This window comes from Panthera tigris, assembly GCF_018350195.1.
Source record: "Panthera tigris isolate Pti1 chromosome F3 unlocalized genomic scaffold, P.tigris_Pti1_mat1.1 chrF3_random_Un_scaffold_90, whole genome shotgun sequence".
Taxonomy (NCBI): domain Eukaryota; kingdom Metazoa; phylum Chordata; class Mammalia; order Carnivora; family Felidae; genus Panthera; species Panthera tigris.
In genome coordinates, this window is record NW_024962190.1 from 1 (window position 1) to 26,803 (window position 26,803).

The window sequence follows — 26,803 nt, forward strand, 5'->3', positions numbered from 1 at the left end:
TGAATGCCTACATTCAATTACCAGGATATTTTCACTTTCTAAACATTCAAAGACATCCACTCTATGATTCTAACTACATGACACCTGGAAAGAGCAAGGCTATGGAGCTAAGGGTTGGGGTGAATGTAGGGAGAAACGGGCACAGCACAGAGGACTTTTCAGGCAGTGGAACTCTTTCACACGGTACCACAAAGGTGGATTCACATCATTACACATGTTAAGACTCATAGAATGTATAACACCAAGGCTGAACACTAATGCAAATTAGAGACTTGGCCTCCAAATGAAGAGTTCGTGTCCAGAGAAAATGCGCCACTGTTGTCAGGGTGCCTGGGTGGCTCAGTTGGTTCAGCGTCCAACTCTGGATCTGAGCTCAGGTCATGATCTCACAGTTCATGGGATCAAGTCCTGCATCAGGCTCTGGGCTGACAGCACAGGATTCTTTCCCCCCTCTCCCTCTGCCCCTTGGCTGCTCACACGCATGCATGCTCTCTCGCTCAAAACTCAACCAAGGAACTGAAAAAAAAAATTCCTACTCAAAATGGACCACTGTCGTGCAAGATGTTAACAACAGGAGAGGCTAGGCGTGTACGGGAGCATGGTATGGTATATGGAGACTCTCTGTACTTCCTATTATATTTTGCTGTGAACTTAAAACTGATGTAAAACATCAGGCTTACTAAATGTATGAAACAACAAAAACAACAAAATATGGTTTCCATTGAAGCTACTCTTAGCATATACTAACTCATGATACAGTCACCTTGAACATTAAAATAGAGATCAAAGTAACACAATAGGGGTACTGTCTCCCATTTGGAAGTATATGAAAATGCATAAACAAAACACAAAAATACCACAGTTACTTGTATACTTAGGCAACAAAACAATTGATGAATATGATCCAAAATCTTATACCTATAAACAGGGGTTCAGCACCATAGGAATCAAACCTGGGTTTTCCATATAATTACGAGATTTTCATTCTAATTTTAAATCAAAAATCATTATGTTGATCATACCTCAGAATCATAATGAAAGCTTAATCACATAAAAAAAAAGATTATAATGACCTCATATTGCCCTAGTAATTTTTATACAAATACCTACTTCATATGGATGATGAAACTGAAACCAGTACCATGGTAACCATCATGTTACTTGCTAGTAAAACAAAATTTGAAGACACCACCAAAAATGACGTCAGGGCTATAATTCCTATGCAGAACAGATTTCATCCAGCAGGCCAAAGATGGCTACCCTCAGAACATCCTACTTGAATGACTGGCCCTTGGTTGTTCCCTGGGATCTTGGATTTAAGGAGGGTTCCCACCATTCCCTAGCTGGTTAAGAGTGGTTCACTGTGCCTAAGTGCTGGTACAAGCAATGTCCTTAAGGCTGTACACTTGATTTCCTTGGTGGAAACCTGGAATTTTGGGACATGCTAAGGAGAAGATGCCTATGTGATTAGCATTTGATGAAAACCTCGGGCACTGAGTATCCATAAGCCTCGTACTGGCAGACAACATTTCACTTGTGCTGTCCTAATTTCATGCTGGAGGAATTTAGCACATCCTGCTAACTCCATAGAGAAAGGATTGCTGGAAGCCTGCGCTTGGTTTCCTCTGGTCTTCACCCCATGCACCATTGCTCGGTGCTCATTGGCCTTTCTAGCCTGTCCCCATACCAAGCCACACGCATGACTACAACTATATGCTGAGTCCTGTGAGCTCTTCTAGTGAATAATCAAATCTGGGTGTCATTGGGATGCCTCTAACACAACTGCATTATATGGAATTTTATTGTTTCGGTTGATGTCTTTCACGTGGTTACAGTCAGAAGGTTATGTCACAGAATACCTTTCCTGGAATCTCTTTTCTTGGTGTTTGCCTTGAAAATTCCTACATCCCTACATATCCATTTGAAGAAAGGTTTAAAAGGAATAGATGAAATCATGATGTCAGAAAGTGTGAAACAAGCAACAATCTTATTTTACTCTGAAAAAAAAAAAAAAACAGAGAGAGAGAGCAAATCCTGGTGATTGCCCCTATGTTCTACCATATAAAAGTTCTCTGAAATATGAAAAGTCAGTTAATTTTCTCCAACTACCTAGGACTTAGTTCATTTTTCTGGCAGATAGGAATCAAAGAAGTAACAGGGATCATTCTACAACAATCAGAACTGTCAGACAGAATATGAAAACATACTACTGATTATAGTGTTCTTTTGTTTCTTTTCCTTATGTTCCTAGAACATTAAAAATATAGTTCACCTATTAAAGGCAGTTATCGCCAAAATAATCAAAACTCACAAATACGGCATCCAAAATGTCAGATGAGTTATCTTGATGTCTCCCTATCTGACCCTCCTTCCAATTCTCTTATTTTGCCCTAAATGATACTACCGTATGAAGTACCCCCATTTTATATGGCATTAACGTATATACATTTATCACTGACTACAAATGCTTATGTTCGTTCACCAATGGTAGTTAGGACATAACTCTGCATCATCAGCTAGGTCAGTCCTTAATGTCTTGCCAACAGTGAGGATCACAGTAAGAGTGGGGACATTCGGGGATACTACTCTGACAAATTCTGGTACGAGAAGCTCACCTGATAGTGTTGCTGCATTTCAAATAGTCTGCTCTTCCCTTTAAAGGACTAGTGTATTTTACCACCTTCCAGTAGAAACACAATACACACCGGCTTACTTTCCTTCATTTACTCCCTGTAGTCTCCGCCATTCACATCATTCCCTGTTTGGCTCGTCTCTTCTTTCCTGAGGTTCCTTAGGCCTTCCAGTGTGTTGAAAGGGAACTAGCCATTTAGGTCCTTTGGTGGCACTCTCAATTTAATCTGTTGCTGACACCACATACGATATGCAACTTATCTCCTTTTCACATCTCTTTCTCTTTCCTATGCACTTAACAGGCCGTTTTCTTTAGATATTAGAATATATCAGTATTCCTGTTTGAAATCAACATTCTGTCAAATGACCTTTGAATAAAATACAGTTCTTACCTTCTACTTGTCCATTTAATACACGTTGCCCTTTCTGATCCACAGCTCCAGAGACATGAGGAACATCTTTGTTGGGCTTCTCAGACACACACTGTTAAAAGGAGCATCAGTAATGAGTTGCGTGAAGACTTCCTAATCCTTTTCCAAGAAAATATCTGAATTTATGATTTTAATAACTATCAGACTTACAAATAAGAAAACCGTATTGAACACCAAAACATTTAAATACAAAACCTCATATATGCTCTCTTGATTCAGCGTCCCTTTGAATCTTCATTTGGCTATTGACTCTCTAAACTGATCATGGAAGGCCAGAATAAATACTTTCAAAGGCAGAAGCCTGGCTTGTATGCAGATTTCAAAAAGGAACTAACAAAACCCCTTCCTTTGCATTCCTGACCAAAATAAAAGGACATTTGAAATAAGTTTTGAAACAAAATCTTTAAAAGTGTACTTGCTATAAATGAAAACTGCTTCTAATAAAATGGCAGACATTTGTTTCAGTGTCAATTCATACCTCACATGATCAGAAACTTTGGAGTATATCATGTTGTGTATCAACAAAACACTGTCGTAGCTGCTGCTTCGTTTAGGTAAACAGAGGCTTGACCTTTTTCTTGACGAAAGAAGGGTTGGATCGAATGGCAAAGTAGTAAGAAAAACTTTTCTTAAAATTATGATGAACTAGTAGCAGAAACAATGTAGATATAGGTATGGAACTCTTCAGAATGTGTAGTAAGCATTCAAACGGCAAGTATAAGTACATGTATGTCTTAGTCACCTAAAATGTGCCAAGCACTCATTTCACTATGCACATTTTCTTTTTTACACACAACAACAATAATAATGATTATGATGATGGAGTGAGCCTTCCTACAGCTTGGTCACTCTAAGACGTTGGAGTAAAATGATGATCCGTGGTCCTCTCTGTCCAGAATGTCCCTCGCCACGGTCTACACGACTGGTCCTTCTCATCTTTCACTTGGCACCTTTTGCCACTCTCAGATCTTTTCTGACTACCAAAATTCCCACTCCCACTCTCATCCTCATCCTCACTACAAACGCCCCCAATATTCTCTCAACTAACATTGTCCATTCCCTACCGATGAAGCCTTTATAGTGACTTATAACAGATTGCTGTTGACTTACTTTTCTGCTCCGACCACAACAACCTAAACCCTCCACTTGTACACTCAGTAGCTAACTGCTTGGTACGTACTCAGTATACAAGGACCAATTAATTAAGGTCAAAACATTTACACTAATCTCACTGAGAAGATCTCAAAAGTACCAAATCACTATACCGTTGGCCCTTGAACAAAGCAAGGGTTACGGGCTCTGATGGCCATGCACTCGAAAATCCACAAATATCTTTTGAAACCTCAAAACCAAATCAAAAAAAACAAAAATTCCTACCGAATTTCCTACTTTAAAAGCAGTCACACTTAAAAAGCAAAAAGTATATATGTATTGAAAACCAGAACATTAAAGCAGAATCGCTTGTATATGCTCTCTAGGTCTAATCTACCTTTTCGGCCTAGTTTGGCCATTGACTCTGTAAACTGAGCATGGGAGGTCAGAGTTAGGATAACGGAATGCTGAGCTCACCAACAATATACACAGTCGGTTAATGCATGTTTTCCCTGTTATATGTATTACATACTGTATTTTTACACTATAAACTGAAGGAAAGGTTACTAAGAAACTCGTAAGGAAGGGGTGCTGGGTGGCACTGTCGGTTCAGGGTCAGGCTCTTGACTTTGGCTCAGGTCATGATCTATACTTCCTGAGTTGAACGCTGACAGTGTGGAGCCTGATGAAAATTCTCTCTCTGCCCCCACTTCCCTACTCACGTGCTCTGTCCTCTCTCTCTCTCCCAAAATGAATAATTAAAAAAAAACCAAGATGCAAAAGAAAATCATAAGGAAGAGAAAATATGTTTACAGGATGGTACTGTATTCATTGAAAAAAATCTGTATGTATGTGGACTCCCACAGTCCAAACGCATCTTGTTCAAGGGTCAAATGTATACCTTTATGATGTCATCGCTAAGAGCTTACGGGAACTTATTATAGACCCAAATGAGAACATCAAAAACCCATTCTAACTTTGCCATTCTTTTCTGGACACAAGGGCCATTTTATTGGCCTTTGAACATCTTCCCATGGAAAACAAGTATTCTTTGGGGGGCCTGGGTGACTTAGTCGATTAGGCACCCAACTTTGCAATTGCGAAAAGCAAAGCAAAAGGTGGAGGGGGGAGTTAAGATGGCAGGGGAGGGGATCAGAATTTCCCTTGTCCCTCAAACACAGCAGTATTGAGGTCACAACACTTGGAATACCAGGGATACAGGCTGCAGAGGGACAGAAAAATCTCCGCAGGTGCAGAGTGACAGCTTGGCGGGACAGAAGGGTGTGTATGAGAATTGGGAGAAATAAAATGGGCAGCACAGGCATGCAGTGGGGGAAGGCCTTTGGTGGAGAAACGAAAGGAAGGTAGAGAGAGAGAGGCTGTGGCAAGTGCATTTGGATATGAGAAAGCCTGTCCGGACCACAGACGAAGGAGAGGTCCAGAGAGCCAGTTTCTACTTTGGAAAACAGCCGTAGAGGGTAAAAAACAGAATTTTCAAGGTGGCCACACTTTCTCTCGACCAAAGCTACCACCTCCCATGCCTGGTGGGGAGGGAGCCGCCCCTAGGCTTGGTAGCAATCTCAGGGCTACACTGGGAGAGAACACCTTGAGTATGGTGGAAAGGGGAGGTATTGCCCTGCCCAAGGGAAAAAGACCGTGCAGGCACGAGCCAGAGGCCCTCTGTCCACTGGGCAGAGTGGCGCAACTCCACTACCAGGTCCGAGCAAAGCGGGATCCTACAGGGTTTTGAATCCCAGCTCAGTACTCAGGTGGCACAGGGGACTGTGCAGCAAGGCAAGCCGGCTCCCCAGGCTATTCCGTGAGGATAGCCTAAACAGTGAGTTTTGAGACACCTCGTGTGGGCAGGATAGATGGGGTGTCGCCATGTCTCTCCCCATGACCAACATCGTGGGGCTTCAGGGAATGGACAGTGAGCCTCAGTGAAGGCAGGCCCATTACACCAAACCCTGACACTCTGTGCCTCGTAACTGCTTCTCTATAGGAGTGAGACTGACACTGATGGGACCAGATAGCCCCTGCTCTAGACCAGCACAGCCACCAGTCCCAGGCACCAAGAGACAACTCTCCTCCGGTTTTCTATCTTAGTTTGTTTGTTTGTTTGTTTGTTTGTTTGTTTGTTTGTTTTCGTTTGAGTTATTATTCTTTTGTCTTTCCTTTTCTTTTTTAATGTTTATTTCTTCATTTTGAGAGAGAGAGTGAGTGATCAAGCAGAAGAGATGCAGAGAGAGGGAGAGAGAGAGAATCTGAGCAGGATCCATGCTCTCACTGCAGAACCTGTTGGGGGTTTCGAACCCACCAACAGCGACAACATGACGTGAGCCAAATTCAAGAGTCAGACGCTTCACCTACTGAGCCACCCAGGCACCCATCTTTTCTTTCCTTTGCTTTCCCTTTCTTCTCTTTTCCCTTTTTTCTCTTTCTACTCTCCTCTTTCCCCTTCTCCCTTTGGAAACAGCCTAGTAGTCTCGAGTTGACGTGGGTCAAAGCTAATTATATATCTACATTTATCTCTATATCTTAATATATACCTATATATCTATACACAGATATATCTATAGATATATCTATAGATATTTTTTTCCTTTGATCCTCTGTTCTGGTTCTTTGTTTGTTTGATTGTGCATTTTCTCTATACTTTTCTCGATCTCCTTCTTCATTTTCCTCCCTCTCTTTCTGGATTAAGCCCTATAGCTCCTTTGAGTCACTTCCTGGTCTTTTTTTCAACTCCAGTCATTTCTCTTTTTGTTTGGGCTAAGGATTCTTCCCCATCTTCTTCCCCTTTTTTCCAGGATTACTTCAACAAACAAATCAAAGCACACCTGTTGGAAGGCCCAAACCGCCACTCCAAGTAGCGAGAACAGCAGCCAAAGACGCACCGAAAGAGTGCACACAACACACTCAAAAAAAATTTGTTCAACTGCCAGGCCCTGGACAGTGTAGGAGCTCTTTTTATTACAGTAGTACTCGCAGGTGTGGGACACAGAACAAGCTATTAACACACATAAAGGGCAGGAATCTAGCCAAAACGACGAAATCGCAGAATTCCCCTCAAAAAAATTCCGGGAAGAAAGGACAGCCAGAGAAGGGCTCAAAAGAGACAGAAACCATATATGTGAGCACATTTTTGGAATGACACTCATAAGACGCATAGTTGCGCTTGAAACCACGCATAGAAGACAGCAGACAATCTACTGCTTCAGAGATCAAGGACCTAAGGAATCGTCACGATGAACGCTGAACATGAAATGGTGTAAAGGAGATACAAAGTAAACTAGATGCAGTGACAGCATGGACGGGAGAAGCAGCAGACAGAATCGGTGAAACAGAAGATACAATTGTGGACAAAGACGAAGCAGGGAAAGGAAAGGAAGGAAATGACTAGATCACGAGGCAGGTAGTAGAGACCTAGGTGATTCAGTGAGATGAAATATTAGCCAGATCCTAGGAGTCCCAGAAGAAGAAGAGTGAGAGAAAGGGGCAGAAGGTTTTTTTTGAACAACTTATAGCTGAGAGCTTCCCTCATCTGGGGAAGGAAACGGGCATCCAAGTCCTGGCGGCACAGAGAATTCCTTTCCAAATCAACAAACCCAGGTCAACACCACGACATGCCATAGCGAAACTAGAAAACTACAAAGATAAGGAGAGGATTCTGAAATCAGCTAGGGACAAACGGGTCTTAATCGACAAGGGAAGACACATAAGGGTAGCAGCAGACCTGTCCAAAGAAACTTGGCAGGGCAGAAGGGAGGGGTAGGAAACGGTCAATGTGCTGAATGGGAACATCTGCGGCGAAGAATCCCTTCCCAGGCAAGGCTGACATTTAGAACAGAAAGAGAGAGAAAGGCTTTCCCAGACAAACAAAACCTAATGGAGTTCATGACCACTAAACCAGCCCTGCGGGAGATCCTAACGGGCGACTCTGTGAGTGGAAAGCAGCAGAGACTACAAAGGACCAGAGGCCTCACCAAAAGCATGAAACCTTCAGATAACACAATGACACTAAATCCATATCTTTAACTAATCACTCTGAATGGGAATGGACTCAATGCCGCAATCAAAAGACACAGGGAATCAGAATGGGTAAAACACAAAACAAAACCAAACAACAAGATCCATCTATATGTTGTCAACAAGACACTGATTTTAGACCCCAGGACACCTCCAGGTTCAAAGAGAAGGTATGGGGAACCACCTATCATGCTACTAGAAGTCAAAAGAAAGCTGGAGTCGCCACACTTCCACCAGACAGACTAGATTTTAAACCAGAGACTGTAGTAACAGATTCAGAAGGGCATTGGATCATAATTAAGGGGTCTATCCATCAAGAGGAGCTAACAATTGCAAGTGTTTATGCCCCCAAAGTGAAACGCCCACACATATGAATCGATTACTCACAAACATGATTAAATGTATACATACAAATACCATGATTGTAGACGACTTTAAGACTCCACTCATGGCAAAAGGCGGATCGTCAAGGCAGAAAATCAGTAAGGAAACACAGACCCAATGTGTCATTGGACCAGATGTATTCAGATATACATAGATATATATTGGCCTCATATATATACATTTATATACATGGATATCAACACCGATATATTAAGATCTTTTCATCCAACAGCAGTAGAACGCACATTCTTCTTAAGTGCACATAGAACATTCTCCAATGTCTCCAAGTGACATCCTGGGTCACAAAACAGCCCTCCACAAATATAAAAGGACTGAGATCATACCTTGCATATTGTCAGATCACAACAACGAGCACTTGCTCATTCTTTCTCACTCTCCCTCCCTTTCCAAGAGAAATGCAAACATTTCAAAAACATTTATCTCAGCCCCTTCCAAGAAAGAGAAAAACAAGGATAATAAACCTTGTGGGGCAACGAGCCCTGGATGGAAACCACACACAGACAGTAGAATTCCATAACCAATATGTTGACAATGGAGTTGACAGACAGTGATGTACTAAAAGAACAGACACTAAAGAAATAGTTTCTGCAAGGACAAATTAGGGTAGGGGTAAACCATTAAAAACGAGCCCGGTGCGGGGAACACATATGTGGCACAGTCAGTTCAGCATCCACCTTCAGCTCATGAGTCATGATCTCACGGTTTGTGGTTATCAGCCCCACGTTGAGCTCTGTGTTGACAGCTCGGAGCCTGCAGCCTGCTTTGGATTCTGTGTGTCTCTCTGTCTCTGCCCCTACCCCGCTTGCACTCTGTGTCTCTCTCTGTCTCAAAAATAAATAAACTTTGAAAAAAAATTAAAAATACCGTAATAAGCATGGGTTGAGAAGAGGGAAAAAGGAAAAAAACAAAACAAAACAAAACAAATGACCAATCAATCAAGCATGAGCTTAAGACAAAAAAGAAAAGGAAAAATGTGAGCCAAAGAAGGTAAGTGGAAACAACATACATTTTTCAACAGGTACATAAGTAGGATTGGGAATATACTATGAAAAATAGTCCCTTTTAAACCTTTTAAAGATATATGTCTTTATATATGTGTGATATATATATATATATATATATATATATATATATGTGTGTGTGTGTGTGTGTACGTATAGGTGTACATAAATATGTATACATATAAGTGTGTATTTATATATAAGTGTAAATATATGTGTATATATGTGTATATTATATATATCTCTACCTATATCTATCTATATCTATCTATCTATCTATCTATATCCATATCCATCTATGTATCTATGTATATAATATTTATGTAAAAGAGAGGCTTTGATTCACAGTATATCCCTAATAATACTGACTCTTATCACTCTACAGTTATCTGGTTATAAATACTGTAATAAAGAATTTAATTTTTTTCACTATAAATAAATTGTTCAATTCCTGGCATCTATCGCTTCCGAAAAGCTAGAAATTATTACTAGACTAACAAAAGAACAGAAAAAGAGAGGTTCCTAACACGTCAACATTCACTATGGAGAAAGAATTGGGAATGAGAATTCTAGGAAGAAATGGGAACCTTTAAAGGATGTAGGTAATGGGACACAGATGGGGTTAAACCAACAAAGGCTGAGGACTTTTTCCCTGCACTTCTAAGCTCACAATGGGAGGATACTAAAAATATACTGTAACCTTCTTTCTTATGTAACTCCTGATTGCCTCAATAGAATTCATTTGCGTGTATACATGTTAAACACTAAAACGGAATATAAACTGAAGCCTGACTTTTTAAATTCACATATTTAATTGTGATATATCATGCGTATTTTGTTACTTTTCAAACTCCATTCTACGGAATTCCATTTCCCTACTCATTTGTTCACATTCAAAAACCATGACATTGCTTCTTCCAAGCAAGACTTTATTTTAGGAGCTCCAGGAGTCAAACCAGTGCGTTTCCTAACCTCCAGGAGCTTATCATGATTTAGGGACTTTGAAATGAATACTGAAATAAATATCAGATGTCTGAAACTTTAAATTTTAGAATCTGACACAAGGACTAGGAGGAGATAGTGTTCAAAGCTAGAATGGGCAAGATTTCTGAAATTAGAAATTTGACACCTTGGCTATGAAGAGCCTCTGCCCATAGAGCTACTCTTTTCAGCAAAATACGTATTCTCCGGGGAGATGCACAATTTTAACTTACTCTTCATGGAGTTATTTCAAAACTACAGGGGAACACCTTTGTAAGGTAAATGTTGAGAAATAATGTAAACACCTAGATTTCTACATTTTCTAATATGGTTTTATTCTAAATGTAGAACAAAGGATAGAGCCAAAGGAAAATCCTGTATCTCACCAAAATAAAACTTGCCCGGGGCGGGGGGCAACCTACAATAGATACTTGGACCCAATCACGTTTCATTTAGGCGTGAGTATTATCAGTCATGTTACGATCACAGTAAGAATCCTTATCCTTAAGCAAACGTCATATTGCCTCCATTGTGGGAAAGCTTTTCCCAATATAATTTGACGGTCATTATATATTTTCCAGCCCATTCTTTTATCAGCCTCCACCTGTAGGATTTACCAAAGTACAACAAAACAAAACAAAACATTCAACGCGTCATGTATCTGTAAAGTGGTTTGTTCTTGCCAACTTTCCATGACACACATAAAATGATGATACACAGGCTCCTCTTAAATTTTCAGAGTGAATAAGGGAGAAAACTCAATTCAGAGCAGGAAAGTGAGTTTCACAGGAGGGTACTTTACCTTGGTACCAAAATCTAAGTCTTGGCTAGATGAGGTAGACCATGAATCGTCAGGACCAGGTTTGTCGGAAAGCCTTTAGAGCAAAAAAATACAACAAACACATGTTCATTCATTTAAAAACAAAATTTAAAAAAGTTAAGGGAAAGGGCACCTATCTGTTTATTCCACGAAGTTTCTTGGTATAATGAAAAGTTGGCCTCTGGTTTTGTCATTAAGTTTTATTTTAATTCCAGTAATAGGAACATCCAGAGTTATAGTAGTTTAAGTTGTACAAAATAGTGATTCACCAACTCCATACTCACCCCGTGCTCATCATGACAAGGGCACTCCTTCATCCCCATCATCTCTTTCACCCCTCCCACCACTCACCTCCTCTCCACAACCATCCGTTTCTTCTCTGCAGGTAAGAGCCTATTTCTTGGTTTGTCTCCCCTTTTGTTTCCTCCCTTTGCTCGTTTGTTGCTTCTTAAGGGCTACATGAGTAAAATCATATGGTATTTGTCTTTCCCTGACTTTGCTTACCATACTGCCCTCAGGCTCCATCCAGGTGATTGCAAATGGCAAGATTGCATTGTTTTATGGTTGAGTAATATTACAGTGTGTGTGTGTGTGTGCATGTGTGTGTGCGTGTGTGCGTGTGTGTGTGTATGGACATACATATACACACACACATACATTCATATAGGGCTTCTTCTTCGTTCACTCAGCTGTCAATGGACGCTTGCGCTGGCTGTTGGAAATAATGCCGCAATAAACACAGGAGTGCGTGTGTCCCGTGGAATTCTTGTTTTTGTATTCTCTTGGGTAGTATCCAGTAGTGCAATTACTGGATCATAGGAGAGTTCTGTTTTTAATTGTTTGAGGAACCTGCATACTGTTTTCCACAGGGGCCGCACCCATTTGCATTTCCACCAACGGTGCAAGAGGTTTCCTTAGTCTCCACATCCTCGCAAACACTTGCTTCTTGTGTCTTGGAGTGTAGCCATTCTGACAGGTGTGACGTGGTATCTCGTTGTAGTTTGGGGGAGCATCTTTTCATGTGTCTGTTGACGATCTGTTGTTGTCGTTGGAAAAGTGTCTGGTTATGTGTACTGCTCATTTGTAAACTGGGCTTTTTTGGAGGGGGGTGATGTTGACATGAATCAAGTTTTTAGACATTGTGAACACTAACCCTTTACTGGATTTGCCACATATTTCCAAATTTGTTCCCCCATTCCAGAGGTTGCCTTTCAGTTTTGACTCTTTCCTTTACTGTGCAAAAGCTTTGTAGGTTGAAGTAGTCCTCAAACTTTATTCTTGTTTTATTTCCCTTGGCTCAAGAGACATAAATAGTAAAATGTTGCTACAGCCAAAGTTACAGAAATGACGGCCTGTGCTCTCTTCAAGGATTTTTTTTTTTATGGTTTCAAGCCTCACACTTAGGTCTTTAATTCATTTTGAGTTTATTTGTGTGTATGGTACAGAAATTGGTCCAGGTTCATTCTTTGGCATGTGGCTTGTCCAGTTGTCCCAACACCATTTGGTGAAGAGACTGCCTTTTCCCCACTGGATAGTCTTTCCTGTTTGTGGAAGATGAACTGACCATACAGTGGTGGATTGATGTCTGGGTTTGCGGTTCTATTCCACTGAGCAATGAGGCTATTTTGTACGCCAGTACCCACAATACTGTTTGGATACCACACACACACAAACACATACAAACACACACGCAGACACACACACACACAATGAAATATTACGCAGCTCTAAACGAGAATGAGATCCTGCTATCTGCAACATCATGGATGTACCTAGATGGCATGAGGATAAGTGAAATAAGTCAGACAGAGAAAGACAAATCCTCTATGATTTCACTTCTGTGTAGAATGTAAAAAGGGGAATCAATGAACAAACAGAGCAAAAGCAGAAACACACCCATAAATGCAGAGATTTGACTCTTGCCAGAAGGGAGGGGAGGTGGGGGGATGGACAAAATGGGGGAAGGGGAGAGGGAAGTTCAGGGTTCCAGTTATAGAATGAATAAATCACAAGGCTCAAAGGTACAGCATAGGGAATCTAGCCTGTGGTATCGTAATAGCCTCATACATTAACAGATGGGAGCTACGCTTATGGCGATCACGGTGAAACATCCAGAGTTGTTGCATCACATATTACATTGTGTGTCACGTAGACCTCCGTTTAAGTAAACGTATCGAAGTTTAGGTTTCTATGTTATGAGTGGTAGTACTAACTAGAGATTGAAAGACTCAAAGTTCCCAAGGCCAACTTTGTTCCCACACTGGTCTTGCCTTGTTTAGGTCCATAATAACTAGCAAGACACTCCAAGCCTTCAGGGGCATTCAGCTACCCAAGGAGGGAGACTGTGATCAAAATGGTCCTGGTAGTTGTGCCTCTATTTCTCTATACGCTGCCTGAATATTTTCTTCCCTATGAGCTCCCACTCCTACATCACTCTTCGGCACGGTTCTGTGGCATTCCCCAACCTTTCAATCTGTAGCCTATGAAGCCATACACTCCTACAACAAGGATGGGCTCCAATGACCGAGGGTAGGGACCATGTCCTGCTCCTGGAGAACAAGCGAATTGGGAGTCTCACTCATCCACACAGTCACCTCAACATAGGCATGTTATCACCGATCCAGATGAAGCTCCCTTACTGATTTCACAAGTCAGACCTACCCCTGCCCAGCCCTGCAAGTACATGGGAAGGGCATCACAGATTTAGGAAAAGAGGTGGAGTGAGGAGACAGCTTGCCTTGGGCCATACATCTCTGATGTTCGGAATCTTCACCCCCACCTCCAATTCCTTGAGAGGATCTAAGCTATCCTCCCTCAGTTGGGGTGGAAGTAGGGGATATCATATTTCTATCTGCTGTAAACAGACTCTTCCCAGAAGCTCAAATGATTTTTAATCTCTCTCATCAGAAAATCTGAGGTATGCTCGCACCTTTAATGAAACCAACACACACAAAAGCAGAAAACTGATCACGACCCTCTTGAACTCTCTATTTGAATATGCCTTTCTAAACAACTCCCCTAATCCTGGGTCCTTCATTCCTGTCATTCACCTTTATCTCACTTGGCATAACCCCCCATATTCTGACATCTTTTCTCAAACTCGTATTCCTAACCAACTCAGTGTTGTTCTCCTTGAAACCTGGTCTCCTCTGCTAATTCGATTCTTACCCTCCTTCACTGTATTCATTAGACCCACTCCCCAGCCTTCTATTATTAAAACAGTTGCCTGCAAGATCAAGACAAAAAAGAAGGAAGGAAAGAAAGAAAGAAAGAAAGAAAGAAAGAAAGAAAGAAAGAAAACCAGAATTTAAATCGCATTTCTGTCACTTATCATATCCAAATAGGTCACTTCAATCTCTTTTGAGTTTCCAATTCTCCAGGGAAACAACCATTGGGCAAGGAGGTGAAACATAGGTTGACGGACCAGAGGGTGTTTTGAGGAATTAATCTCTGAGGTTCCCTAAATCTGGAGACTCTAAGTGCTTTTGATTTGGCCTCTGGAATAATGGAGAGTCCTTAAATGGCAGAAGTGGGGAAATTATTGGAAAAAAAAAGAAGAAATACCAAGGAAAAAAGAGAAGAAAGTCAAAAGGCAAAAACACAGTACAAAAAGTCATTGGAAAAAAAAAAAAACTCCAAAAAAACCCGAAAAGCTTCCTAGAACTAGACAAGGATACTAGCCCAAAGGGAAACCAGCCTGGGAACTTAGGCAACAGAGAATCATATAGCAATATCCTCGAAATAGAGAGTGAGTTTAGTTAATGTAACATGGTCTACAACTAGATATCCTTCCCTTACAGAAAACTCATTTGTCTCAAGAAGAGGGGATATCACTACATGTAAGGAGTTGCCTGACAACATCTTGCTTTTTATGGAAAAGCCTTGACACCATGGCCATAGCTGACATCCACCCTAAAATCTCGGATGGTAAAAACAAGGGACTAGTTACCACTGCACTAATGACTTTGGTTGGCACCAGTGGTCAAATATATGAGGCCAAATGCTTGGACTAACCTGGGTTCTTAAGCAAACCCTAAATTAGTGTTCCGACATCATTACCTTTGACATTCTGAGTTGATCTGCCCTAGGATCTGTATCTTCATCTCAGTGCTGCTGAGGAACCAGGGAATGGATGTGGAAGCTTCACGGGCTGATGGGCAAAGCCCCTCAGCTACCCGTTAACTATGGAATCATGGTCGAGTCATCAACCTCCCTGAACCACAGTTGCCAAAGTAATAAAATGTAGGCTACAACAGCACAGCTACTTGGCAAAGCTATACAATGACTATATAACTGAACAGATGTTACCCATAGGATATAGTGTCTGGTCCAGTGTAGAACACGCAACAACTGCTTTTGTTCTCTGCGTTCCCTTAGGAGACACATATTTTCAGTTCATTCATTCCCTTCCCTTTCCTTTCATTATCCGTTTCATTTCATTTCATTCCTTTATACTTTAAGAGTGAGTGCCCACAGAAATCGGGAAAGATATCCCAAGGAGGCTGTGAGCGCAAAACCCGACATGGGGCTTGAACTCACAAACCTGAGTTGAAATCAAGAGTCACACCCTTAACCGACTGAGCCACCCGGGTGCCCCAGCAAATGTCATTTTTACAAATCCACAAAAATCCTACCTGGCTATAGAATCTTCCTCAGCATTCTTATCTGCTCCTAAAGAAGAAAGCAAAATACAGGTTAAATCAACAATCGAAAAATAGAGGAAAATTACAAGTGTACGGCTTATGATTTGTTAAAAAGTATTGCTTTGGGACCTCACCTGGAAACCACACTACACTGAATGGTAATTATACCATTCGTAGGCTTAAAGCACTAAGAAATCTTACTTTCTCCTCTATATTGACCAAGAGCAAGAATGGGTTTTATCAGAATTTGACACCTACAGGGGAACTGATGTTTACAATGGCCATCACTGACCGACACTGTGACACTGGAGGAAACTGGTATCGTTAGGAGAATGATTATCATGAGCTGACAATGTCAGACTGAAACTAGCATGATTTTTCTGGACTTCCACTATTAGAGGAGTTGAAAGAGAGTATCTTTATTTTGCTGTAACACGGCAGAACTTCCCCAGCTCTTCAGCAGACACTCTTCAGTTTTAGGAGGAAACACCCCCTCACAAAGTGTGCTCTATAGCTATTGTACTTTGCAGCATGGCCAAACCATAGCAAACAGACTCTCCCTCGTCTTATTTCCAATGGCAACGTAAGAAGGAAAGATTTGGCATTCCACTTTGATATAGTTCTAACCTCTTGAGGCTGTCTCCTTCCATTGCTAGAGAGTCTATCTAGACCCACCGCACATCACAGAGGAGGATGATCCCAATGTGAGTGCTCTGTAGTGGTTCATGAGGTCATTTTTCTCAACCCTCCCCATTAGGTGACACACATCTAGAGAAATCATACTTTTTGTCATGGAAGGCAGAGGTCATCAGATCCTCTACTGATGAGCAACTAAACAAAACAAAGGGCAAAGAATATCTTGAATGCCTACATTCAATTACCAGGATATTTTCACTTTCTAAACATTCAAAGACATCCACTCTATGATTCTAACTACATGACACCTGGAAAGAGCAAGGCTATGGAGCTAAGGGTTGGGGTGAATGTAGGGAGAAACGGGCACAGCACAGAGGACTTTTCAGGCAGTGGAACTCTTTCACACGGTACCACAAAGGTGGATTCACATCATTACACATGTTAAGACTCATAGAATGTATAACACCAAGGCTGAACACTAATGCAAATTAGAGACTTGGCCTCCAAATGAAGAGTTCGTGTCCAGAGAAAATGCGCCACTGTTGTCAGGGTGCCTGGGTGGCTCAGTTGGTTCAGCGTCCAACTCTGGATCTGAGCTCAGGTCATGATCTCACAGTTCATGGGATCAAGTCCTGCATCAGGCTCTGGGCTGACAGCACAGGATTCTTTCCCCCCTCTCCCTCTGCCCCTTGGCTGCTCACACGCATGCATGCTCTCTCGCTCAAAACTCAACCAAGGAACTGAAAAAAAAAATTCCTACTCAAAATGGACCACTGTCGTGCAAGATGTTAACAACAGGAGAGGCTAGGCGTGTACGGGAGCATGGTATGGTATATGGAGACTCTCTGTACTTCCTATTATATTTTGCTGTGAACTTAAAACTGATGTAAAACATCAGGCTTACTAAATGTATGAAACAACAAAAACAACAAAATATGGTTTCCATTGAAGCTACTCTTAGCATATACTAACTCATGATACAGTCACCTTGAACATTAAAATAGAGATCAAAGTAACACAATAGGGGTACTGTCTCCCATTTGGAAGTATATGAAAATGCATAAACAAAACACAAAAATACCACAGTTACTTGTATACTTAGGCAACAAAACAATTGATGAATATGATCCAAAATCTTATACCTATAAACAGGGGTTCAGCACCATAGGAATCAAACCTGGGTTTTCCATATAATTACGAGATTTTCATTCTAATTTTAAATCAAAAATCATTATGTTGATCATACCTCAGAATCATAATGAAAGCTTAATCACATAAAAAAAAAGATTATAATGACCTCATATTGCCCTAGTAATTTTTATACAAATACCTACTTCATATGGATGATGAAACTGAAACCAGTACCATGGTAACCATCATGTTACTTGCTAGTAAAACAAAATTTGAAGACACCACCAAAAATGACGTCAGGGCTATAATTCCTATGCAGAACAGATTTCATCCAGCAGGCCAAAGATGGCTACCCTCAGAACATCCTACTTGAATGACTGGCCCTTGGTTGTTCCCTGGGATCTTGGATTTAAGGAGGGTTCCCACCATTCCCTAGCTGGTTAAGAGTGGTTCACTGTGCCTAAGTGCTGGTACAAGCAAAGTCCTTAAGGCTGTACACTTGATTTCCTTGGTGGAAACCTGGAATTTTGGGACATGCTAAGGAGAAGATGCCTATGTGATTAGCATTTGATGAAAACCTCGGGCACTGAGTATCCATAAGCCTCGTACTGGCAGACAACATTTCACTTGTGCTGTCCTAATTTCATGCTGGAGGAATTTAGCACATCCTGCTAACTCCATAGAGAAAGGATTGCTGGAAGCCTGCGCTTGGTTTCCTCTGGTCTTCACCCCATGCACCATTGCTCGGTGCTCATTGGCCTTTCTAGCCTGTCCCCATACCAAGCCACACGCATGACTACAACTATATGCTGAGTCCTGTGAGCTCTTCTAGTGAATAATCAAATCTGGGTGTCATTGGGATGCCTCTAACACAACTGCATTATATGGAATTTTATTATTTCGGTTGATGTCTTTCACGTGGTTACAGTCAGAAGGTTATGTCACAGAATACCTTTCCTGGAATCTCTTTTCTTGATATTTGCCTTGAAAATTCCTACAACCCTATATATCCATTTGAAGAAAGGTTTACAAGGAATAGATGAAATCATGATGTCAGAAAGTGTGAAACAAGCAACAATCTTATTTTACGCTGAAAAAAAAAAAAAAAACAGAGAGAGCAAATCCTGGTGATTGCCCCTATATTCTACCATATAAAAGTTCTCTGAAATATGAAAAATCAGTTAATTTTCTCCAACTACCTAGGACTTAGTTCATTTTTCTGGCAGATAGGAATCAAAGAAGTAACAGGGATCATTCTACAACAATCAGAACTGTCAGACAGAATATGAAAACATACTACTGATTATAGTGTTCTTTTGTTTCTTTTCCTTATGTTCCTAGAACATTAAAAATATAGTTCACCTATTAAAGGCAGTTATCGCCAAAATAATCAAAACTCACAAATACGGCATCCAAAATGTCAGATGAGTTATCTTGATGTCTCCCTATCTGACCCTCCTTCCAATTCTCTTATTTTGCCCTAAATGATACTACCGTATGAAGTACCCCCATTTTATATGGCATTAACGTATATACATTTATCACTGACTACAAATGCTTATGTTCGTTCCCCAATGGTAGTTAGGACATAACTCTGCGTCATCAGCTAGGTCAGTCCTTAATGTCTTGCCAACAGTGAGGATCACAGTAAGAGTGGGGACATTCGGGGATACTACTCTGACAAATTCTGGTACGAGAAGCTCACCTGATAGTGTTGCTGCATTTCAAATAGTCTGCTCTTCCCTTTAAAGGACTAGTGTATTTTACCACCTTCCAGTAGAAACACAATACACACCGGCTTACTTCCCTTCATTTACTCCCTGTAGTCTCCGCCATTCACATCATTCCCTGTTTGGCTCGTCTCTTCTTTCCTGAGGTTCCTTAGGCCTTCCAGTGTGTTGAAAGGGAACTAGCCATTTAGGTCCTTTGGTGGCACTCTCAATTTAATCTGTTGCTGACACCACATACGATATGCAACTTATCTCCTTTTCACATCTCTTTCTCTTTCCTATGCCCTTAACAGGCCGTTTTCTTTAGATATTAGAATATATCAGTATTCCTGTTTGAAATCAACATTCTGTCAAATGACCTTTGAATAAAATACAGTTCTTACCTTCTACTTGTCCATTTAATACACGTTGCCCTTTCTGATCCACAGCTCCAGAGACATGAGGAACATCTTTGTTGGGCTTCTCAGACACACACTGTTAAAAGGAGCATCAGTAATGAGTTGCGTGAAGACTTCCTAATCCTTTTCCAAGAAAATATCTGAATTTATGATTTTAATAACTATCAGACTTACAAATAAGAAAACCGTATTGAACACCAAAACATTTAAATACAAAACCTCATATATGCTCTCTTGATTCAGCGTCCCTTTGAATCTTCATTTGGCTATTGACTCTCTAAACTGATCATGGAAGGCCAGAATAAATACTTTCAAAGGCAGAAGCCTGGCTTGTATGCAGATTTCAAAAAGGAACTAACAAAACCCCTTCCTTTGCATTCCTGACCAAAATAAAAGGACATGTGAAATAAGTTTTGAAACAAAATCTTTAAAAGTGTACTTGCTATAAATGAAAACTGCTTCTAATAAAATGGCAGACATTTGTTTCAGTGTCAATTCATACCTCACATGATCAGAAACTTTGGAGTATATCATGTTGAGTATCAACAAAACACTGTCGTAGCTGCTGCTTCGTTTAGGTAAACATAGGTTTGACCATTTTCTTGACAAAAGAAGGGTTGTTTCGAATGGCAAAGTAGTAAGAAAAACTTTTCTTAAAGTTATGGTGAACTAGTAGCAGAAACAATGTAGATATAGGTATGGAACTCTTCAGAATGTGTAGTAAACATTCAAATGGCAAGTATAAGAACATGTATGCCTTAGTCACCTAAAATGAGCCAAGCACTCATTTCACTATGCACATTTTCTTTTTTACACACAACAATAATAATGATTATGATGATGGAGTGAGCCTTCCTACTTCTTGGTCACTCTAAGACGTTGGAGTAAAATGATGATCCGTGGTCCTCTGTCCAGAATGTCCCTCGCCACGGTCTACACGCCTGGGCCTTCTCATCTTTCACTTGGCACCTTTTGCCACTCTCAGATCTTTTCTGACTACCAAAATTCCCACTCCCACTCTCATCCTCATCCTCACTACAAAGGCCCCTAATATTCTCTCAACTGGCATTGTCCATTTCCTATCGATGAAGCCTTTATAGTGACTTATAACAGATTGCTGTTGACTTACTTTTCTGCTCCGACCACAACAACATAAATCCTCCACTTGTACACTCAGTAGCTAACTGCTTGGTACGTACTCAGTATACAAGGACCAATTATTTAAGGTCAAAACATTTACACTAATCTCACTGAGAAGATCTCAAAAGTACCAAATCACTATACCGTTGACCCTTCAACAAAGCAAGGGTTACTGGCTCTGATGGCCATGTACTCAAAAATCCACAAATATCTTTTGAAACTTCAAAACCAAATAAAAAACAACAAAAATTCCTACTGAATTTCCTACTTTAAAAGCAATCACACTTAAAAATCAAAAAGTATATATGTATTGAAAACCAGAATATTAAAACAGAAGCACTTCTATATGCTCTCTAGGTCTAATCTACCTTTTCGGCCTAATTTGGCCATTGACTCTGTAAACTGAGCATGAGAGGTCAGGGTTAGGATAACGGAATGCTGAGCTTACCAACAATATTCACAGTCGATTAATGCATGTTTTCCCTGTTATATGTATTACATACTGGATTCTTACACTATGAACTGAAGAAAACGTTAGTAAGAAAATTGTAAGGAAGGGGTGCTGGGTGGCACTGTCGGTTCAGGGTCAGGCTATTGACTTTGGCTCAGGACATGATCTATACTTCCTGAGTTGAACGCTGGCATTGTGGAGCCTGATGAAGATTCTCTCTCTGCCCCCGCTTCCCTACTCTCGTGCTCTGTCCTCTCTCTTTCTCCCAAAATAAATAAGTAAAAAAAGAAAGAAAAACCAAGACGAAAAAGAAAATCATAAGGAAGAGAAAATATATTTACGGTATGGTATTCTATTTATTGAAAAAATTCTGTATGTGGACTCCCACAGTCCAAACACATCTTGTTCAAGGGTCAAATGTATACCTATATGATGTCTCCACTTAGAGTTTACTGGAACTTATTATAGCCCCAAATGAGAACATCAAAAACCCATTCTAACTTTGCCATTCTTTTCTGGACACTAGGACCATTTTATTGGCCTTTGAACATCTTCCTATGGAAAACAAGTATTATTAGGGGGCCTTGGTGACTTAGTCGATTAGGCACCCAACTTTGCAATTGCGAAAAGGAAAGTAAAAGGTGGAGGGGGGAGTTAAGATGGCAGGGGAGGGGATCAGAATTTCCCTTGTCCCTCAAACACAGCAGTATTGGGGTCACAACACTTGGAATACCAGGAATACAGGCTGCAGAGGGACAGAAAAATCTCCGCAGGTGCAGAGTGACAGCTTGGCGGGACAGAAGGGTGTGTATGAGAATTGGGAGAAATTAAATGGGCAGTACAGGCATGGAGTGGGGGAAGGCCTTTGGTGGAAAAACGAAAGGAAGGTAGAGAGAGAGAGGCTGTGGCAAGTGCATTTGGATATGAGAAAGCCTGTCCGGACCACAGACCAAGGAGAGGTCCAGAGAGCCAGTTTCTACTTTGGAAAACAGCCGTAGAGGGTAAAAAACAGAATTTTCAAGGTGACCACACTTTCTCTCGACCAAAGCTACCACCTCCCATGCCTGGTGGGGAGGGAGCCGCCCCTAGGCTTGGTAGCAATCTCAGGGCTACACTGGGAGAGAACACCTTGAGTATGGTGGAAAGGGGAGGTATTGCCCTGCCCAAGGGAAAAAGACCGTGCAGGCACGAGCCAGAGGCCCTCTGTCCACTGGGCAGAGTGGCGCAACTCCACTACCAGGTCCGAGCAAAGCGGGATCCTACAGGGTTTTGAATCCCAGCTCAGTACTCAGGTGGCACAGGGGACTGTGCAGCAAGGCAAGCCGGCTCCCCAGGCTATTCCGTGAGGATAGCCTAAACAGTGAGTTTTGAGACACCTCGTGTGGGCAGGATAGATGGGGTGTCGCCATGTCTCTCCCCATGACCAACATCGTGGGGCTTCAGGGAATGGACAGTGAGCCTCAGTGAAGGCAGGCCCATTACACCAAACCCTGACACTCTGTGCCTCGTAACTGCTTCTCTATAGGAGTGAGACTGACACTGATGGGACCAGATAGCCCCTGCTCTAGACCAGCACAGCCACCAGTCCCAGGCACCAAGAGACAACTCTCCTCCGGTTTTCTATCTTAGTTTGTTTGTTTGTTTGTTTTCGTTTGAGTTATTATTCTTTTGTCTTTCCTTTTCTTTTTTTATGTTTATTTCTTTATTTTGAGAGAAAGAGTGAGTGATCAAGCAGAAGAGATGCAGAGAGAGGGAGAGAGAGAGAATCCGAGCAGGATCCATGCTCTCACTGCAGAACCTGATGGGGGTTTCAAACCCACCAACAGCGACAACATGACGTGAGCTAAATTCAAGAGTCGGACGCTTCACCTACTGAGCCACCCAGGCGCCCATCTTTTCTTTCCTTTGCTTTACCTTTCTTCTCTTTTCCCTTTTTTCTGTTTCTACTTGCTTCTTTCCTCCTCTCCCTTTGGAAACAGCCTAGTAGTCCCGAGTTGACGTGGGTCAAAGCTAATTATATATCTACATTTATCTCTATATCTTAATATATACCTATATATCTATACATAGATATATCTATAGATATAACAAGGACGGGAGAAGCAGCAGACAGAATCGGTGAAACAGAACATACAATTGTGGACAAAGATGAAGCAGAGAAAAGAAAGGAAGGAAATGACTAGATCACGAGGCATGTATAGAGACCTATGTGATTCGGTGAGATGAAATATTAGCCACATCCTAGGAGTCCCAGAAGAAGAAGAGTGAGAGAAAGGGGCAGAAGGTTTTTTTGAACAACTTATAGCTGAGAGCTTCCCTCATCTGGGGAAGGAAACGGGCATCCAAGTCCTGGCGGCACAGAGATTCCCTTCCAAATCAGCAAACCCAAGTCAACACCACGACATGCCATACCGAAACTGGAAAACTATAAAGATAAGGAGAGGATTCTGAAAGCAGCTAGGGACAAACGGGTCTTACTTGACAAGGGAAGACACATAAGGGTAGCAGCAGACCTATCCAAAGAAACTTGGCAGGGCAGAAGGGAGGGGTAGGAAATGGTCAATGTGCTGAATGGGAACATCTGCGGCAAAGAATCCCTTCCCAGGCAAGGCTGACATTTAGAATAGAAAGAGAGAGAAAGGCTTTCCCTGACAAACAAAACCTAATGGAGTTCATGACCACTAAACCAGCCCTACAGGAGGTCCTAAGGGGCGACTCTGTGAGTGGAAAGCAGCAGACACTGCAAAGGACCAGAGGCCTCACCAAAAGCATGAAACCTTCAGATAACACAAGGACACTAAATTCATATGTTTAACTAATCACTCTGAATATGAATGGACTCAATGCGCCAATCAAATGACACAGGGAATCAGAATGGGTAAAACACAAAACAAAACCAAACAACAAGATCCATCTATATGTTGTCAGCAAGACACTGATTTTAGACCCCAGGACACCTCCAGGTTCAAAGTGAAGGTATGGGGAACCACCTATCATGCTACTAGAAGTCAAAAGAAACCTGGAGTCGCCACACTTCCACCAGACAGACTAGATTTTAAACCAGAGGCTGTAGTAACAGATTCAGAAGGGCATTGGGTCATAATTAAGGGGTCTATCCATCAAGAGGAGCTAACAATTGCAAATGTTTATGCCCCCAAAGTGAAACGCCCACACATATGAATCGATTACTCACAAACATGATTAAATGTATACATACAAATACCATGATTGTAGACGACTTTAAGACTCCACTCATGGCAAAAGGCGGATCGTCAAGGCAGAAAATCAGTAAGGAAACACAGATCCAATGTGTCATTGGACCAGATGTATTCAGATATACATAGATATATATTGGCCTTAATATATACATTTATATACATGAGTATCAACACCGATATCTTGAGATCCTTTCATCCAACAGCAGTAGAAGCACATTCTTCTTAAGTGCACATAGAACATTCTCTAATATAGATCACATCCTGGGTCACAAACAGCCCTCCACAAATATAAAAGGATTGAGATCATACCATGCATATTTTCAGATCACAGCGCTCAGACACTTGGAATCAACCACAAGAACAAAAACCCGAAAGCCTCCAAATGCATGGACGTTACAGAACTTCATACTCAAGAAAGAATCGGTCCACCAGGCGATTAAGGAAGAAATTGAAAACCACATGGAAGCAAATGAAAATGAAAAAACGCAATCCAAACCCTTTAGGATGCAGCAAAGGTAGTCATTATAGGAAAATATATTGCAATTCAGGCCTATCTCCAGAAGCAACGATGGTCCCAAATACAGAAACTAACTTCACTCCTAAACGAACTAGAAACACAGCACAAAGACAGCCTAACGTCAGCAGAAGTAGGGAAACAAAAAAGAGTAGAGCAGAAAGAAATCCTATAGAATCCAAAAACAAGGTTGCAAACATCAATCAATCTAAGAGATGTGTTTTTTTAAATAAACAAAATTGATAACCCCCTAGCCACACTTCTCAAAAAGAAGAAAGACAGGCCCAAACAGATAAAATCACAAATGAAAGACGAGAGATCACAACCAACACCACAGAAATACAACAAGGATCCAAGGATACTATGAAAAAGTATATGCCAACAACCTGGACAAACTGGAAGACATGGACAAATTCCTAGACACCCACACACTACCAAAAGCCAAACGGGAAGAAATAGAAAACGTGATCAGACCCATAACCCGTGAAGACATTCAATTAGTTATTAAAAATCTCCCAACAAATAAGAGTCCTGGGCAGGATGGCATCCCAGGGGAATTCTACCAGACCTTTAAAGCAGAGTTAATTGTTCTTCTTCTCAAGCTGTTCCAAAAAAATAGAAACAGAAGGAAAGCTTCTGGACTCCTTCTATGAAACCAGCATTACGTTGATTTCCAAAACAGAGACCCCACTAAAAAGCAGAATGACAGGCCAATGTCCCTGATGAAAATGGATGCAAACCTTCTCAACAAGATACTAGCAAATGTAATGCAACAGTATATTAAGAGAATGATTTGCCAGGATCAAGTGCAATTCTTTCCTGGGCAGCAGGGCTGGTTCAATATTCACAAATCAATCAACATGGCACGTCCCATGTAGAGAAGAAAGGATAAGAACCATATGATCCTGTCAATAGATGCAGAAAAAGCATTTGACAAAATACAGCACCCTTTCTTAATACAACCCTCAAGAAAATCGGATAGAAGGAATAGACCTTCAAACCCTAAAAGCCACATATGAATGGCCCACAGCTAATAGCCTCCTCCATGGAGAAACACTGAGAGCTTTTCCCCTGAGATCAGGAACATGAAGGGATTTCTACTCTCACCACTGTTGCTTAACATAATGTTGGAAGTCCTAGACTCAGACATCACACAACAAAATGAAATAAAAGGCATCCAAGTTGGCAAAGAAGAGGACAAATTTTCATAGTTTGCAGATGACATGATACTCTATGTTGACATCCTGAAAGCCTCCACCAAAAAACTGCTAGAATGGATACATGCATTCAGCAAAGCTGCAGGATAAAAATCAATGCACCCAAATCGGTTGCATGTCTATACACCAATCATGAAGCATTAGAAAGAGATATCAAAGAATCGATTCCATTTACCACTGCACCAAAACATTAAACACCTAGCATTAAACATAACCAAAGAGGTAAAAGATCTGTATGCTGAAAACTATAGACAACTTATGAAAGAAACTGAAGAACACACAAAGAACCCGGAAAATATCCCATGCTCATAGACTGCAAGAACAAACATTGTTAA

General features: G+C 41.1%; 1 protein-coding gene and 1 long non-coding RNA gene across 2 annotated transcripts in view; one reads left to right on the forward strand and one right to left on the reverse strand.

The window, feature by feature from the left end:
- Positions 1–2,025: 2,025 nt before the first annotated feature.
- LOC122236323 (ankyrin repeat domain-containing protein 26-like) overlaps positions 2,026–26,803 on the reverse strand; it is a 61,076-nt gene continuing 36,298 nt past the window's right edge. The window contains exons 10-13 of the mRNA XM_042977190.1: positions 19,914–20,004; positions 16,025–16,061; positions 11,373–11,445; positions 2,026–3,114 (exon numbers count right to left, since the gene is read on the reverse strand). Of these exons, the coding sequence (XP_042833124.1) occupies positions 2,980–3,114; positions 11,373–11,445; positions 16,025–16,061; positions 19,914–20,004 (336 nt within the window). The 3' untranslated portion in view covers positions 2,026–2,979. The remainder of the gene's footprint in view (positions 3,115–11,372; positions 11,446–16,024; positions 16,062–19,913; positions 20,005–26,803) is intronic.
- LOC122236324 lies at positions 5,308–8,070 on the forward strand. Its single transcript, XR_006214391.1, has 3 exons — positions 5,308–5,632; positions 6,364–6,489; positions 6,965–8,070. It is a non-coding gene; the product is annotated as an uncharacterized LOC122236324 (long non-coding RNA).